Raw genomic sequence first — 17034 nt, forward strand, 5'->3', positions numbered from 1 at the left:
ACTTCATCACAAGAACAGCCCAGGGACCACGCAGAGCCACTTTACATTACATTAATTTCAAAATCCAAAAAACTTTGGTATTTATTTAAGGCAAATGTGATTTATAATTAGATAATTACATGTGCAATAACATACAATGACCAATCCTCACAGATTTGAACACACAAATTAATTAAGAAATGAAATTCTATTAAACTGATGAAAAACTAAATTAAAAGGCGTGCAATCTGAGATCCATCAAATTACTGCTGATGATTTATTTTCTCCAAGATGGATTCTGAAAATGTATTTTGAGGTGTAGTCTGCTTTATCTCCAATAATTAAATAAAGGTGTAGGTCAGCTGAATTGCTTTAGGCCTAATTAATATGCAAATTGTCAAACATTAAAAAATATTACAACCATCTCCTGAAATATTATATTTACACAAGAAAAGCTGAGGATATATTGGATGTTTGCATATTTAAACTACATTGCATACACAGTATTGTATTGGGCCCTCCTATGTCAAACTGGCAAGTCATTGTCTATATAGTTATAAATCCATGGGGGTTTTTTTTGACATCTTTATAGTTTTTATGCTAATGTAGAATAAATACTGGGGTGAAAATAAAAAAAAAAAAGCAAATGTGAAATAAATGAATACTTGTTTTTAGAATTGTGACTGCTTTGTTCTTGCATTTTTACTTACTGATGTATTTACTGACCTTTTTTAAATTAAATATATTTTAGATTTTATGAGTAAAAACACACACAGGCTACTATATTGGTATGGTTTTTATAGCGTATATAAAAAATATTTATCTACATGTTTCTGTAACTTTGCTGCCACACAAACGTTCCGCAACGTTTTTTTTCTTGAACGCTACTCCACATTTGACTGTCGACAACTTTATTGTTCCTCGGTAGCAGACAGCGACGAACAACCGTCTGACGCTACTGCCTTTGAAATGGCGTTGATGTAGTTCAATACGCTGTTATTTGTAGTTATTGTGCTGGTTTGGGTCGCTTCAGATTTTAGTTTTCTGGTCCAGTGTAAATTTTTGGACTCAGCCTCCATAATTTGGGCATTACGGAGTTGATAAACAAAAATGTGGTGAAGCAAATTGTTTATAATTTACGTTGCATAATAAGGCCGCAGCTACCCCCGATCTTGCGTAGGGATTACAACGGCTTTCGAATGCTTGGCCTGCCGCAGCTAGATTTCGGTGAGTTGCTAGCGTTAAATATCAATTAACGTAGCGGACGACGTTTCTTTGTTTAGCTCAAATGAATTAACCGTGTTTGGTGCATGTAGTGTTTCTCTCAAGTTTAAAAGCTAAATTAACTACACAAACTATTTTCTTGTGGAAGTTTAAGTTACCATATTTGCAAATGCTTAGCTTTCAGTTAGCTACATCTGGAGCTAATGCGGCTATCGGCTGCTTACTTGCTAAACACGTTAGTCCTTTGACAGCAATACAACATTCAAGGGGCATGTTTACAAACAGTGAGCTAACGTTAGGACCTGCCAGTCGGCTAACATTACTGTTAACAGCTAGTTAGCAGCAGCAAAATGTTTCAATTTAAAAAAAATCTACAAATGAAAGACGACAACTTTGCCGTGCCAATTATGTAGTATATGAAGTGGGTGATACTCGTAAGATCAATGTTATGCTACTGAAACGACCAGTTTCGCTGCCCAGCTAACGTTAGTTGACTGGGCTGCAGTAGTAGCTATTGTACATTACACTAGCAGTAGTTTTTACGTTAACGTTAGGCGTTTACGGTGTGGAGTGTTAAAGTATTATGAAGGATTATTGTCGTGTGTTATGACAAGCTATTACAATGTTTTTTCTCTCTTCTATATTTCAACAGGTTTCCAAGTGAATCCCGGTGGACATGTGTATCAGTAAAAACAATCTGGAAGCGAACTTACAGTCAACAATAACATTACCCTTACCACATAATTATTAATAGAGCATTTAGTTTGTTAAATAGTCCCTTCCACCTGAGTTAGAGTTTGACATCTGAACACACATTCACTATGGCATCGGTGCCGGTGTACTGCTTGTGTCGCCTGCCTTATGATGTGACACGCTTCATGATCGAGTGTGACATATGTCAAGACTGGTTTCATGGAAGGTACGTCATTTTCAGATTAAACTCTGTGGTGATCATATTGTTGTCTGTGTGCATTGAGATTTAGTTATTAAGTTGTGTGATTTATGGTGTGTTGTCTTAGTTGCATGATTCCTGTGGGTATACTCTGTATGCAACCCTCCACAGCACAGTCAGCTATTATTCCTGTGCATTCTTGGTCTGATATAAGTATGTTTTCTGTGTAGCTGTGTTGGAGTAGAGGAGGACAAAGCAGCTGAGATTGACCTGTATCATTGCCCCAACTGTCAGGTCACCCATGGGCCATCAGTCAGTAAGTTACCATCTCTTGAGTGTACCTTTTATGATCTAATTGGTTTACTTTTACATAATGATGCACTTGCTTATCTTGTTTCTCTGTTTCTCCTTTTCTCAGTGCGCAAACGCCGTGGTGGCAATAAGCAGACAGATGGTGGTGCTGCTGGAGCTAGAGAGCCAGGTCGGCCTGTTAAGACAGGCAGCCCACAGTTTGTTAGGGAGCTACGGAGCCGCACCTTCCCAGGGTAAGTCTCCTGCAAAGGCAGAAGCTAAATATAAATCTAGTTTTTCGATTAAATGGCGTACATAAGCTACTTTTTATTGTATTGTTATTGTAATAGATTGTATTAATGTTGATGTAGTGTAGATATTATTGTGCTTACTTCATGTATGGTGTGCTATGTATATATATATATATATATATATATATATGTGTGTGTGTGTGTGTGTGTGTGTGTGTGTGGTTTTTTTACCATGCGTTGACAGTTTCTGCTCCTGTATTGGTTGGGACATAATTGTAAAGCATTCTGTTTGGAATATTTTCTCTCTGTGAGCACAGTCAACATTTTTTTTGGTCGTCGTCTGTGTTTCTATGACAGTGCGGATGAAGTCTTGCTAAAGCCGTCTGGGGCCCAGCTGACAGTCGAGTTTCTGGAAGAGCATTCATTCAGTGTTCCTGTCATGGTACTGAGGCGGGATGGACTCGGCATGACCCTTCCTCCAGCATCATTCAGCGTCAGCGACGTAGAGCACTACATTGGTGAAATTGTTGTGCTTAATTTAAATGCAAAGATCTGTACTGATTTATGTAAAGACTTTTAGACTCTTATTTATCATGGACATAATATATATTGTTTTCTCAAACTTATTCGTTCTAATTGCAGGTGCAGACAAGGAGATTGATGTGATTGATGTGTCTCGCCAATGTGACCTGAAGATGCGGTTGGGAGACTTTGTTGAATACTACAACAGCCCCAACAGAGACAGAGTGCTCAACGTCATCAGTCTAGAGTTTTCTGAGACCAGGTACACAAAGATAATCTCTTTGCTGACAGTTCAACTCGTCTGTTTAATGCATTGTCTTGTAACTTGAGTTTAATAATACTTCTCTTTCAAATTAAGTTGAGTTGTTACAGATGTGATGTTTTTAATGAAGACTTAACATTAGTTTTGACTTGTTTTAGGCTATCGAATTTGGTGGAGACTCCTAAGATTGTGAGGAAACTGTCGTGGGTGGAAAACCTCTGGCCTGAAGAGTCTGTATTTGAGCGCCCCAATGTGCAGAAGTACTGCCTAATGGGAGTGAAGGACAGCTACACAGATTTCCACATTGACTTTGGAGGTACCTCAGTATGGTACCACGTCCTGAGGGTGAGAAGAAAAACAGTTGCAGTCAAGTTTAGGAAGTTTTAGTCACACTGACCACAAAATTTTCTCTTAAAAAAAAAAAGAATTGGTGTTATATAAATAGCTTCTCTCTGTCTGTTTAGGGAGAGAAAATCTTCTACCTGATTTCCCCCACTGCAGCCAACTTGGCACTTTTTGAGCGTTGGAATTCCTCATCTAACCAGAATGAGATGTTCTTCGGAGACCAAGTTGATATGTGTTACAAGTGCTCTGTCAAACAAGGAAACACCTTGTTCATACCAACAGGTGAGCTGCAATGCTTCTGTTTGCTTTGTTAGTTCAAATGGTTTCAGCAGAGTTTATGACAGTCAAATGAGTCTGAATCAAATACTGTTTACACTTATGTCATGTGTTTGTCTTCCAGGGTGGATCCATGCTGTGCTGACTCCAGTGGATTGCCTGGCCTTTGGAGGAAACTTCTTGCATAGTCTCAACATTGACATGCAGCTCCGGTTAGTTTCCTCAGGACTGTTTTCCATTCCAAGTCAATGTAATCTTACTGTTGTCCTTCTTGACTGCAGTGTTCTTTTAATGGTCTTGACATTTAAGCAACATTTGTGAACCTGACTTTCCCATTGTTCTATAAAGGCAAGACAAACAGAGGATGGTGAGAAATGAAAGTGAACTAAATTTTATTTGCAAGTTGTTTTAATATAGTAACATACCAAAAGCAGAAAATTAACCAGAAAAAAGAACAAAACATTTGGCAGATCCTCTTTGTGTTGCAAACATTTACTTTTCTGGTGTCATACCCCACAGCCCCTTTCACATTATACTGATCTGTTGTGGTTTGCCTAATATTCATGACAGTCCAGACAAACTTAAACATCATTGTGCTAAGGGAACATTTAGCCCTGAATCACTGTAGTTTCTCTCTCGTAGTTTGTAAGGCTGTTCCGGTCACATCTCTGCAGAGGAAATCTGCAAGTTTGTGGTAATAACCACTAATGTCTGACTTTTCCTATGTGCTGTGTTGTCATTTCTAGGGCATATGAAATAGAGAAGAGATTAAGCACAGCAGAGATGTTCAGCTTTCCCAACTTTGAGACAGTGTGCTGGTATGTTGGAAAGCACCTTCTTGATACCTTCAGAGGTGAGGCAGTTCAATTAAGTTCCAAATATTTATGTTATGTCTACTACTGGCAGTGGCCTGTGCTTGCTGTGTGTCATCTTGATATTATTAACCGTGTGCTACTCTGTCTCGCAGGTTTGAGAGAAAACCGCAGACATCCTGCCACTTACCTGGTTCATGGAGCGAAGGCCTTGAATAACGCCTTCCGCACCTGGACCCGTAAAGAGGTCAGCAAAATCTGATCTTACATTTACCTTTTTGTATATCATTCTTTCATCTCTTCCCTCTTGTTTCATTACTTCCATCCATAAGTAATAGTGACATTGGCATGCTGGAATTTGCTTCATATTGCACGAGACTGCTGGAGCAGAGGCACAACAGCAAAATTATTATTACATAAAAATTATATTTTTATGTAAGCATAACATATATGATTAGATTTGAAAAAGGGATAATGCAGAGGACATTTTTCATCTTAGAAGGTTATGTTCAGTTGCACCACTAAAGGAATACGTCACCTCCTGAATTGCTGATGTTACATTGAATTTGTAAAGAAAACATTTTTCTCAAATGTCTCTACTGAATAAGGAATCCAAAAATAGAGAAAATTCTTGATGAATCGAAGTCATAGGGGACCATGTTTAACAACATCAAAACATCGTTTTCAAATGCTTACACAACTTGTGCGGTATAAACCAAGTCTCATATATCCAGTCGTATGCTCAGTACTTCCCAAACAGAAAGCCCTTTCTGACAGGGAAGTGAACTACAAGTGAAACTTATCTATGCTGTCTTCAAAGCCAGACTCCACTGACAAAAACAGTCATTTTACCTCGCTTAACATAGTGTGACTTTGGTGTTTATAAGGATTAGTTTGGATTAATCAAAGTCACACAATAAGACAAACTGCCAATCAAGGCAGCAGTAGATCAGCAGCTCCTGTTTTCACGGGAAAATACCTGGAAATGCTGCTTAATCATTTCTGGAAGAAATTAAGAAGATCATTGCCACTCTCATATTTGTCTGTTAACTGTGAAGTTACAGCTTTCAGCTGATTATGTTAACTTAGCACAGAGACTTCCTTTGAGGAGCTCTTAAGCTCACTAATGTGATTGTTTGTTTATTTAGTATAAATAAATGACAGCGGGTCATGTGTCTGACTGTTTCCTGGCTCTGAGTGGTTTCCATGCAACCAGCAGAGACTCCAGGAAGTTACTGGTCACACCCAAGAAATAATCTGGCATATAACCCGCCATAAAATGGCCAATTTTATTTTACACACTCAAGATATATTGTGTTCAGTAGTGGGCTTTAGAGATGCTGGTAGAAGGATTGTGTTACCATTTCACAGAGCCAGGCTAGTTGTTTCCCTGTTTTCAGTTTTTGTGCTAAGCTAACCAGCTGCTGGCTATAGCTTCAAATGTCAAACGTTTCTTTTACATTTTGAATGTCTACACAAAAATGCAGCATTAAAATGTCTTATTATGTACATCCAGTTAACTTTATAAACTATTATGTGAGATGATAATAGTTGTCTCCATGCACTCAGGCTTTAGCAGACCATGAAGTGGAGATTCCAGAAACCATCAATACTCAGACGCTAGTGAAGGACCTGGCCAAGGAGATTCGTCTGGTTGAGGTAGGTAGCAGAATCAGAAAGTTTATGCATGTTCTATCTTTATTTTATTTTTTAATGTGCGTATTGAAATGCTACTCTCTTTTGATAGGATATCTTCCAGCAAAACATTGGCCGCGCTGGACCTCAGTATCCTGGTTCACCACTCTCTAAAGCTCCCCTGACCACCTCTCAGAATTCAGGACGCCCCCCTGGAAAAAAGAAAGGCCCCAAGCCCAAGGAGGTGCTCGGGGGTCTTGGGCCCCCAGGAACCAAGAAGAAGAGTCAGAAGGGGCTACTGAAAGCAGAAGCAGGAGAACTTGACCTCATTGAGATCCACACCAAACACACACTCAAAAAATTTCAACCTGGAAAGTCCAAAAACAAGAACAAGGTATGGCATTTGCAGACACTCGTGTTGCTTATACAGCATTTCATCTGTGTCTGAATGTTTCATCCTTATATTTACTTGCAATTCTTCTCTGTCTTTCAGTTGGAGTTGCCTTTAGAGGAGTTTGAAGGGAAGCTAAATAAAAGCAAACTGAAACTTGTGCTGACCAATGGAAAAATCCAAGGGTAAGCTTTGCAGCCATTTGTTGTGTTCTTATTACTTTTGTGATCTTATGGTCTTATCAAAGGTTTTGGCTCTTACCTGTTGATCCTCTGATTTTAGGAAGAAGGACGGCAGCAGTAATGGTGCAGGAAGTGCAGGAAAGTTCAAACATCTTGCTGCGGAAGGATCCAGTCTGTCTGACTTTGAGTCCGAGGATGAGCTGCAGATTGATGAGACCCCTCCTCCCCGCCGCAAGCCGGCAGGAGCTAGCAAGAAAAAGAAACTAAGCGGTGAGAATTTGACTTTAAACAAGAGCATTATGAATGCTCAAATAAATATTGTAGCTTTTGTGCGGACCAACATTTCTTTAGTTCCTTTACCTGCCAATGAAGTCTCTGAGAGAGCAGTATAGCTATTTAAAGGGATAGTGCACCCAAAAATGAAAATTCACCCATTATCTACTCACCCATATGCCGATGGAGGCTCAGGTGAAGTTTTAGAGTCCTCACAACACTTGCGGAGATCCAAGGGGAGAGAGGGTAGCAACACAACTCCACCTAATGGAGGCTTACGGCGCCCCAGATTCAAACATACAAAAACACATAATTGAAATCACAAAATATCCCCATACTGCTCATCCATAGTGATCCAAGTGTCCTGAAACCCCGACATAAAAAGTTGTTCACATGTGTGTTCATGTGCTTTCGCTGGTCTCGTGCGCACACGTGAACGCGGTGCACAGAGAGGCAGTCAGAGCTGCATGCTACAATGAGGCTAAAAACAGAGTTCAAATGATGATATTCCAAACAACTTTTTATGTCGGGGCTTCAGGACACTTGGATCACTACAGACGAGCAGTATGGAGATATTTTGTGGTTTCAGTTATGTGTTTTTGGACGTTTGAATCTGGGGCGCAGTAAGCCTCCATTAGGTGGAGTTGTGTTGCTACCCCCTCTCCCCTGGGATCTCCGCAAGTGTTGTGAGGACTCTAAAACTTCACCTGATCCTCCATGGGCATATGGGTGAGTACATGATGGGTGAATTTTCATTTTTGAGTGCACTATCCCTTTAAACACTTGGATAGTTGGCTAAGTATAGAACCTTATACACTACTACTACTACTGCTAGTACTACTAATAATAATAATATTAATAATAATTAATGTTTTTTGTCAGCACTTTTCAAGACAAAGTTACAAAGTGCTTGACGTAGTTAAAATTGGAATAAAAAACATTTCCAGGCTGCAATAAAATCAAATCAGACAGCTAACACGTTAGAAGTAGAAATAAAATACCCCAAAGTAATAAAAAAAAAAAAGAACAGAATGCAGTATTATTAAATTAATAAGACATATTGGAAATAAAATTATTTACTTTCATTAATATTAATAATAATAATAGTAATAATAATGATACGATTTTTTTGTGATTGAAAAGTTGTTGCTGTTTCTGATCTCAGGGACCCTGACCACAAAAGCCTGGTCACCTTTAGTTTTTAGCTGGGACTTTTTAGCCAGCAGAGCCTTGCCCGAGGATCTGAGATTGCACTCTGGCTCGTAGAGGAGCAGCAGTTCAGCAGTGTAACTGGGAGCTGAATCAAAAAGTGCTTTAAATGTAATCAGTCAAGTCCTAAAATCAATTCTAACACTTGCTGGTTACCAGTGAAGGGAGTCTTTAACAGGGCGACGATAATCTTGTTTTCTAGTGCTTGTTAAAAGCTGAACATCTGCGTTTATACCAGCTGAGGGCATGAGATGTTTTTGTTTGGGCTTAACCCTAAATTCAGTGAATTAGAATAACTGAGATGGGACAAAAGCATGCATTACTTTCTTGGAGAAAAGACCGGATTTTTGAAATGCTCCTCAGCTAATAAAAACATGATTAAACGACCCTTACAACCTCCTTAGATGAAAGGTCACAGTCAGATATTACACCCAAGTTTCTGGCAGCAGGTTCAACATTTGTAGACAGGGTGCCAAGATGTTATTCTATAATAGGAATCAACTTTGGGAGACACAGATAATTATTTATGTGTTTTCATTTAGCTGGAGAAGGTTCTGGACATCCAGCATTTATTTCTGACAGACAACATAATAATTACTGACTATTGCCTACTTCACTGGTTTTTAATGGGACATAAATTTGCATGTCATCTACATAACAAAGCTACTGAATATTGTATTTATATATATTCCATGGTGGTAGCATGTATAAACAGAACATCAAGTTATATAGTTAAGTAGTATGGTTTCAAAGCAGTCTTGCTATTATAACCTCACTGTGTTAAATTGTCCCATCAGGTCTTCCCAGGAAGCTGCCGAGAGCCAAACCCTGCTCCGACCCCAATCGCATCAGGGAGCCAGGAGAGGTAGACTTTGACATTGAGGTGAGATCATCATTATGAGACGGACACACCAGTCAGATTTTCTGTAGCCAGTTCTGAATGCCATCTTTGATCTGTAAGTAAGAAGTATTTGTCAGTAAACTAGTCAGTCTCAAAGATGAAAAAATAATGCACTCTTAACACTGACTGCATTATGGTTTTGAGTTTGACATTGTTTACATTGTAGTGGCTCACTTAAATTCACTTTATTTCCCCTCCAGTTGAATCAGATCAAATCAATTGCTTTTTCTCGCTAATTTTCCCTACAGTGATAAATACGGTTTCCATTTTGATCAGGCTGGTTCACAGCATATCACAATTTGCAAGCTTGCTGCATAATATAAACAACCAGTCACGGCTGAGATCACGCATTTTCCATCAGAACTTTATTGTGATAGCACTGGTTAAGTAGCATGTTTGTACATGTGGCTCCAGGAGGATTACACCACAGATGAAGAGGCACTAGCTGCTCACGGGGTGAAGGGTGGAGCAGGGGGCATCCTGGACTTACTGAAGGCCAGCAAGCAAGTGGCAGGCTTGGACTCTGCAGCACTCAGGTTAGATTTCTTTGATCACATGTGATCCTTTTATTTTATTCATTTAGCACTCATATTTAGGAAGAGTTTGTGATGATGTTTTAGGCTATGCAGACTTCCTGAGCTCTGGATAAGAGTGACGAGAGCAACACGTTAGAACAGAAGTGGGAATAAATGTCTCACTGTGTTGTTGCAAGAATCCAATAACCTTTGAAACTCGCATAGTTCACATATTTGCAACGGCTCTGACTGTACGCTATGTTTAGAAGGTTATTTTTGAGATGACGATTGATTACTCAACTCTCTCCCCCTCTCAGCGAGGAAGCCCCAGCCTCTCCCAGTACTCGGGATGCCATACAGGGTATGCTGTCCATGGCCAACCCCCCCTCCTCGTCCTCATCTTCCTCCTCTTCATCTCCTCTATCCATTTCTGGAGGCCTGACAGAGGGATTAGGGGTGGTCAAGGAAAAGGGTGGCAAGGCGGTATGGGTGACCGGAGGAGTCAAAAAGACGAGAAGCCCCGAGAAGAAACCTGTCATCCAGCGGCCTGGGAAACGGCCAATTAAACGACCAGCCCGTCATCTTAGTGACGAGGACAGTCCAGATGAGCAAGAGACTCTGGGAACCTGTTTTAAAGATTCAGACTATGGTGAGTAAAACACTCAGTGACTTACACCTGCTGCTGTACAAAGCTTTCATTGATCAAGCCAATGTTTAACTAATGTTAGGAAATTTTTGTTTAAGTTTACCCGTCCTTAGAGTCTGATGAGGAGGATCATGCTAACAAGGCCAAGATGAAGCGGAAGAAAAACTGGGATGACACACCTTGGAGCCCAAAAGGTGCTTGGCTTAAACATAATAGCACAACAGATTAGATTTGCCTTTCAGCTCTTGAATGGTTGATCTCTTAATGATTTATTTTCATTTATAGCCAGGGTGATGCCCACACTTCCCAAACAGGATCGACCAGCCAGGGAAGGGGCTCGAGTTGCATCTGTAGAAACTGGTCTTGCAGCAGCTGCTGCCAAGCTGGCACAACAAGTGAGTCAGGAAACAAAGTGTATTGATCTGTGAAGTATATGCCCATTGAATAATGTGTGGTAGAAGCATCTTTCAATATAAGAAAATTACCCTTGTTTCTTTTTTTGCTTATGAACCAGGAGCAGCAAAAGCCTGCCAAGAGGAAGTACACCAAAAAGCAGCGTCCTCCTGCTCCTGTAGCCCTTCCTCCTCCTGTTCAGACTGAGCCAGCTCCACCCTCACCACCACCTGCCCCAGAGTCTGCAGGAGACTTCAGCCCAGACAGGAGGATGGATTACTACTCTGCTAGTCTGTTGGATCATGAATACACGGCAGGACCAGGACCTTTTGGCCCTGGAGGGCCTAGAGGCAGCGGAGCCATGGCCCCTGGCGTATTCCTCACTTCACGCCGACCTTCACTTTCTCCGCAGAACAGCAGCTCTCACTCTGGTACATCCCCTGCAGGTGTAGCCAGCCAAGGCACAACAGGAGTCGGTCAAGGTTTGCATAAACATTAATTATTGACAGCATAATGTCATATCTCTGTGTAGCATATTTTCTAATATATTTTCCCCTTCTACTTTAATATAGGGAAACGTCCAAAGAAAGGACTTGCAACTGCAAAACAGAGACTTGGAAAAATTCTGAAAATCCACCGTAACGGCAAACTTCTCTTGTGAGAGCTGTCGGATATGTGGCTAAAAGACTTTTAAGTGGGAATGAAGAAAAAGCTTTTTGTGAAAGTAGGTCTGAAGGAAATAGAGATAGCGATCTATATTTTGTACTCCAGATAAATTTGTTTATGGTTTTCACCTGTTATTGAACCTCACTATCTCTTGTCCTACACCAATTACTCTGCCCAGCAATTGCAGCCTGTTGTGGCACTCCATTTGTCCATATCGGCATAAAGGCATTTTCAGAGGCACATCTGTGACTTTTTAAAAATCGCAAGTAACTCTGAATGATTACAAAACATTTGCATTGGCAATGGGAAGCTGTGACATATTTCAAAATGACAGGTGGACACTGATTTAAGTAGCTAGATTAACTAGCGTAATAATTTGAGAAAACCCAATAGTTTATGGTTTTTTAGGCTATTTTTAGTGGCTTTATTAATGCAAAGACATTCTGCTGTCCATAATGATTTTTAAAAAGGGAAAGAAAAACACATTTTCTAGTTAGGTAAAATGTAATGTCTGTATAGCCCTCACACACACACGGTCATGCAGTTGTAGTCTTGTATTTAGTCTTTTTACCTCATAAACACATTCTTGTGTGGCATGATGATTACAGGATACCACTCGTTACACACAATAAACAGTTTTGTAAAAATCCAGTGTATGCACATGGTCAGCACTCAGAGCGCCACATGTTTTCATTCTTTTTGAGGAATTTGTCACTGATGTTTATACTGTAGCTCGACACGTAAAGTAAAAAGTGCACAACTGATGCCAAGAGTAACATCGTACAGTTCTATTTATTCTCATCATATTTATTTAACAAGGCAGCATTTTGTCATCTCTTAGCCTGTTTTAACGTGTTATGTTTTCACCACCTCGTCCTCTTGGTCCCCACTTTAATTATTTTCAACCACTTAATACCTGTACAAAAATGGTGTCCATTGCTTTGTTAGAATTTTCTTTTTTACAGTTTATGTTGTCATTGTAAATATTTGTAATATTTTGTAATTTATATAACTACATTGGAAGAGCAGAAAAATATAATGACATGAAGAGATTAGTTTCCTGCAAGTTGTTAACCTTTTGAGCCCAAAGTTTCGGCAGCATTCTCGGGCCAGATCTAGAGATGTGCTTTCTTTCCACAGAATGTACTAGTTATCAAAATGTCGGCAGACATGTAGATTTAATTGTGTGAAAACATTGTGAAGGTGCAGGACATGAATTGACATGTAAATATATGTTGTAATTTAAGTTCTTTTATAGTTCAAAAACTTTTAAATCTTTCTTAACATAACTTGTACATGATACATTGCTGTATTTGGAAAATATCTGAAATAGTTCATTTTTTTATATTTGTACGCAGTAATTGTCATGCTTAGTTTGTCATGTTGTCTTGTCAGTGTAATAGTGGAAATGTTCTGGAAAAAAAATATGCCCTTGTTTAATTTCATCAATTTAGTTTTATACTAATTATTGTTGATATTCACTCTTGTGTTGGTGTGTACTGTGTGTTTTAAACATGATGTGTTTAATCACGACCTGGAACAGATAAAGTATACCTTGGGCAAAATTTCTTTTTTTCATTGAATTTATTATGGGACCACCAAATCACCAAAATTGTGATTTGTGGTCCAAATGAATGATTTATGTTTACTGTGGTCTACTGGAGAACTCTGTTTTTCATCGTAGTCACTGAGGTGGGATTTAGGCATTAATGGAATATATCAGAAAGTCATTAAGACACAAGTAATTTTGTGTTGTATTAAACACATCAACACTGATTTTTTTCAAATGAACGTACATTTTAATGTCAAGACATATTTCATTTTAATGATCAGTGGTGACTACAGTTTTTCTCAGGGTTTTTTGTTGTACGAATTATTGTACAATTATTTTCACATCTTAACATTATTTCCATTGCTCAACTTTACCCGTCCAATACATTTGTTATTAAAAAATGTCCAGTCTTTATTTCCAAATTGTCAGTGAGTTTGAATACACTTTCATATTAAACTGAATTAAAATATATTTTTCATAAGAACTCTGGAGAACTCTGCTGTGTGCTTTCGTGTGCACATCTAGTAAAAAGGTTGAGGGTGGAAATACCAGTTAGTGAGGCTGGGTGCCCTCTTTGAGACGAAGACGCACCAGCATCGTTATTGTACAACAGCTACAAGGGAGTGCCCTGGGTAAACGCAGCAGCAGGTATTCTCGCGAGATCCAAACTGCCCTACCACTCGCTAGTGCAAGATGGAGAAGCAAATGTAACACGCATTCGAGGTAAGCAGAAAGACTTATTCCACAGTACTGACATGGGGTTAAGCTAACTGCTGGCAGACATTTCTCTTCTTTAACATCTACCGTCGATGATTCACACCCGTCACTGCGACCTGATACCACAAAACTAGTGTCTTTTTAAGGGTGAAGTACGGATCCTCTGCTATGTAAACCGCCATTTTTAATTTAGCCATGATCCCACTGATAGAGCATTGTGCGGAGATCCCGCTGCTAGCTAGTTAGCTCGCGCGAAACCCGCAAACATACATGCCACACACACATACACACACTCATGTTCGCTGTGTGTGGGTATGTGCGCCTCTGTACAACTACGAGTCAAAGAGGTATCCTCGGTCAGTGACTCCTCTGTTTCCTCGGCAATGATGATACAAATACCCGGTTAGAGTTAAAATGTGTGTCAGACTGCAGATTTGACTTTTCGTAATCTGCTAACGTTAACGTTAGCCGTTAAAGCTGAATCGAAGCCGAAGTAACTAACGTTAGCATAAACTGCTAGTGAACCCAGCTAACGTCACCTAACTAACTAGCTTTTAACTTTGCTAACGTTAGCGCCACGACACCACCATTAATGTTGCCACTAACTGCGTAACATTAGGTAGCTAACGTTACCCCAGTAATATTGGTAAACAGTGTGAGGTGATTTCACACGGCTACAACTAACCTCACCAACTTGGGAGTGATAAACGAGTTAAGGAGTGTAGCAGAGTCCTAGCTTTCATTTCAACCTTGATGGGGATACACATTAAGCTGAAGGTCTGGGGGTCCAAACACTTCATTTCCTGCATTCTGGTGAAGGTTTGTGCACCAGTTTATAGCGGAAATGTTTAATTATGAATTAAGAAAAATCAGGTGACAATTCAAAATATGAAAATATAATGCTCTAAAGCTCTCAGACATTCTGTATTGCATTCAAATATTTATTCTTCTTCCTTGTTTTATGACGTCCCTGCTATGTCAACACATGTAGGCATGATTTACGTTTTCGTCCTCCTTTGTGTCTGTTGTATGGGGAAGTTACCACTTTTAAATATGCATGTGGCACCTATTCACCTCAGCGATGCATTCATTGATTTTATTTACAAATTCCTTGACTTTTATAGCTCTTGTGTGATTCTGCTCTTATTCAAAACTTTACTCACTCAAAACAAATCCCACACATATGTGTTCTCTGAGAACACAAGGATAAAGTTTTAATATTGAGAAGAAAAGGTTGTAATATTGCTGTGCATTATGGTATTGCTCTGTTGAAATGGTAGTATCCTCTTCAGGCCGTCTGACAGACACAACCCTGTTCGGGGCTGTCTCTGTGTGAGGAGTGTGTGTATATGTGCTCTGCTCTGCCTTTAATCATAAAACGCGATCGTCCCGCATTGAAAAATAAAATACACTGTCCCCTGCTGAATCAATACTAGACTGTGTTTGTCCCTTATTTTCGTGCACAGAACTTACAGAATGTGAATAATGCAAACGTGTTCACTCAAATATTGGTAGAGACAATTCTGTCCTCCCAAATTATTGGTAGGGACATGTTCCTCGTCCATAGGCAAATCTACACCCTTGGAGTCCATTAACATTAATGGTAGTATTATCCACAGCTATTAACTTAACATTACAGTGTTTTCAGATGCAGAGGATCTGACCAGTTCCCACGGTCAGTAGTTGTTGTTGTTTGTGGACGTTATTATTCAGGGAGGTATTGCAAATTTAATTAATTGATGTGGGAAGCATCGCACTCTCAAATAGGCTTCCAACCACTAATACACATCACATTTACATGTTGTTGAAAGTAAGTAACGTTAGTGATGCCTCTCAATGAACACACAACCAAAACAGTGAATCTGTCAGCATCCCCTCTGGTCCTCGTCATCAGTGACCATAGGGATGACATGACAACAAGAGGAGTGGACTTGTTGCAAAGAATGCTGCATACTGTATCGATTAATTTAAAAGACAATGACTGAGTTTAACAATTCATACTAGTCCTTAGCTGGCAGCCTGGCACACTTAAAATGATCATCAGTACACCTAGAGGTGATTTGTCTGGCAGTATATGAGCATGTAACTCTAATTTGGAGCTCTTCAGCTATTGCACGTCATGCATATGTTGTGATTTTGATAACGACCATTTCAGTTCCAGGCAATTCACTTCAGTGATATTTATATTCTACAATTCAGGATGTTTCAAACAAAGCACTGCTTACATACATACATATGTGGGTGATTCATAATGAGTCTTGCAGACTTTTACGATCAGTTTGATTGACCTAACCAGGGCCTGTACAGGCATAGCAAAAGCAAGTCTGAGTTGTGATTTTTTTTTAAGTGTCAGTCGCATAGAAAGCCAAAGAGGTACGATAATGTTTCAGGTTTTAATTTAACATCAGGGAAAAAAGTGTTGAACAGTATGTAACTGATTGCTAGACAGAATATCTTGCGGTTTTATCAGAACTCTGTCCCACATTACACATCTGTTAGCATTATCACAGTATGTCTTTATATAGTTGGGCTGGAAGTTGCTATTAGTACTTATGCTTTTCAACAACTCTGTTACACCTGCCAGTTTAAATGTTTTGCCAATTCCAAGCTGCTTGAATAATCTCTTATATCGGATTGCATTGTTTATGTGTTTTCAGGTAGTTAAAAGAAACTGCAGGCAAGCCAAGGATGAGAATGGTGGAGCTATTGAACCAAAGCAGTTTCTGGTATGTAGAGCTAACTTATTTACTACACTGACTACACTGGTAAATCTGAATAACTTTTTTAAGCAAATTACCTTAAGCTCTTCATATTCCTTTTAAAGTGAAGGGTTGTGTAGCATCTTACATGGACAATTCACCCTAAACAATGTTAATGTATTTCCTCTTCTCTGTGGTCTTCATCTATCCATCCAGATAGTATTGGCATGATTTACTGTAATTTGCATTTATCAGCTGTAGTTCACACAAGTACAACTGAGCTCAGTGGCAAAAGGATTTTGCTGCTCATAGCACCGTAAAATTACTTTTGGAAAAACTCACCAACTCCTAGAGGCTGACCGGTGTGAGACTTTTGAATGTTATACTTGATATGGGAGAGT

The 17034-nt window shown here is 39.4% G+C and overlaps 2 protein-coding genes across 12 annotated transcripts in view; both read left to right on the plus strand.

Annotated features, from left to right (window-relative positions):
- Positions 1–913: 913 nt before the first annotated feature.
- phf8 (PHD finger protein 8) lies at positions 914–13643 on the plus strand. The gene is made up of 22 exons (XM_049581872.1): positions 914–1206; positions 1856–2122; positions 2326–2411; positions 2514–2640; positions 2995–3155; positions 3280–3421; positions 3580–3766; positions 3886–4048; positions 4167–4254; positions 4789–4895; positions 5010–5101; positions 6424–6513; positions 6602–6883; positions 6983–7065; positions 7163–7332; positions 9342–9427; positions 9860–9981; positions 10278–10609; positions 10705–10800; positions 10892–11001; positions 11121–11481; positions 11572–13643. Exons 2-22 carry the CDS (start codon positions 2025–2027, stop codon positions 11658–11660), a joined length of 3072 nt encoding a protein of 1023 aa, XP_049437829.1. The 5' UTR covers positions 914–1206; positions 1856–2024; the 3' UTR covers positions 11661–13643.
- Positions 13644–13878: 235 nt separating this feature from the next.
- huwe1 (HECT, UBA and WWE domain containing E3 ubiquitin protein ligase 1) overlaps positions 13879–17034 on the plus strand; it is a 42557-nt gene continuing 39401 nt past the window's right edge. For all 11 annotated transcript variants that reach the window (XM_049581882.1, XM_049581873.1, XM_049581886.1 and 8 more), the window contains exons 1-2: positions 13879–13940; positions 16592–16660. The gene's annotated coding sequence lies outside the window, so the exon portion shown is untranslated. The remainder of the gene's footprint in view (positions 13941–16591; positions 16661–17034) is intronic.

The sequence above is a fragment of the Epinephelus fuscoguttatus genome, linkage group LG7, assembly GCF_011397635.1.
Source record: "Epinephelus fuscoguttatus linkage group LG7, E.fuscoguttatus.final_Chr_v1".
NCBI classification, from domain to species: domain Eukaryota; kingdom Metazoa; phylum Chordata; class Actinopteri; order Perciformes; family Serranidae; genus Epinephelus; species Epinephelus fuscoguttatus.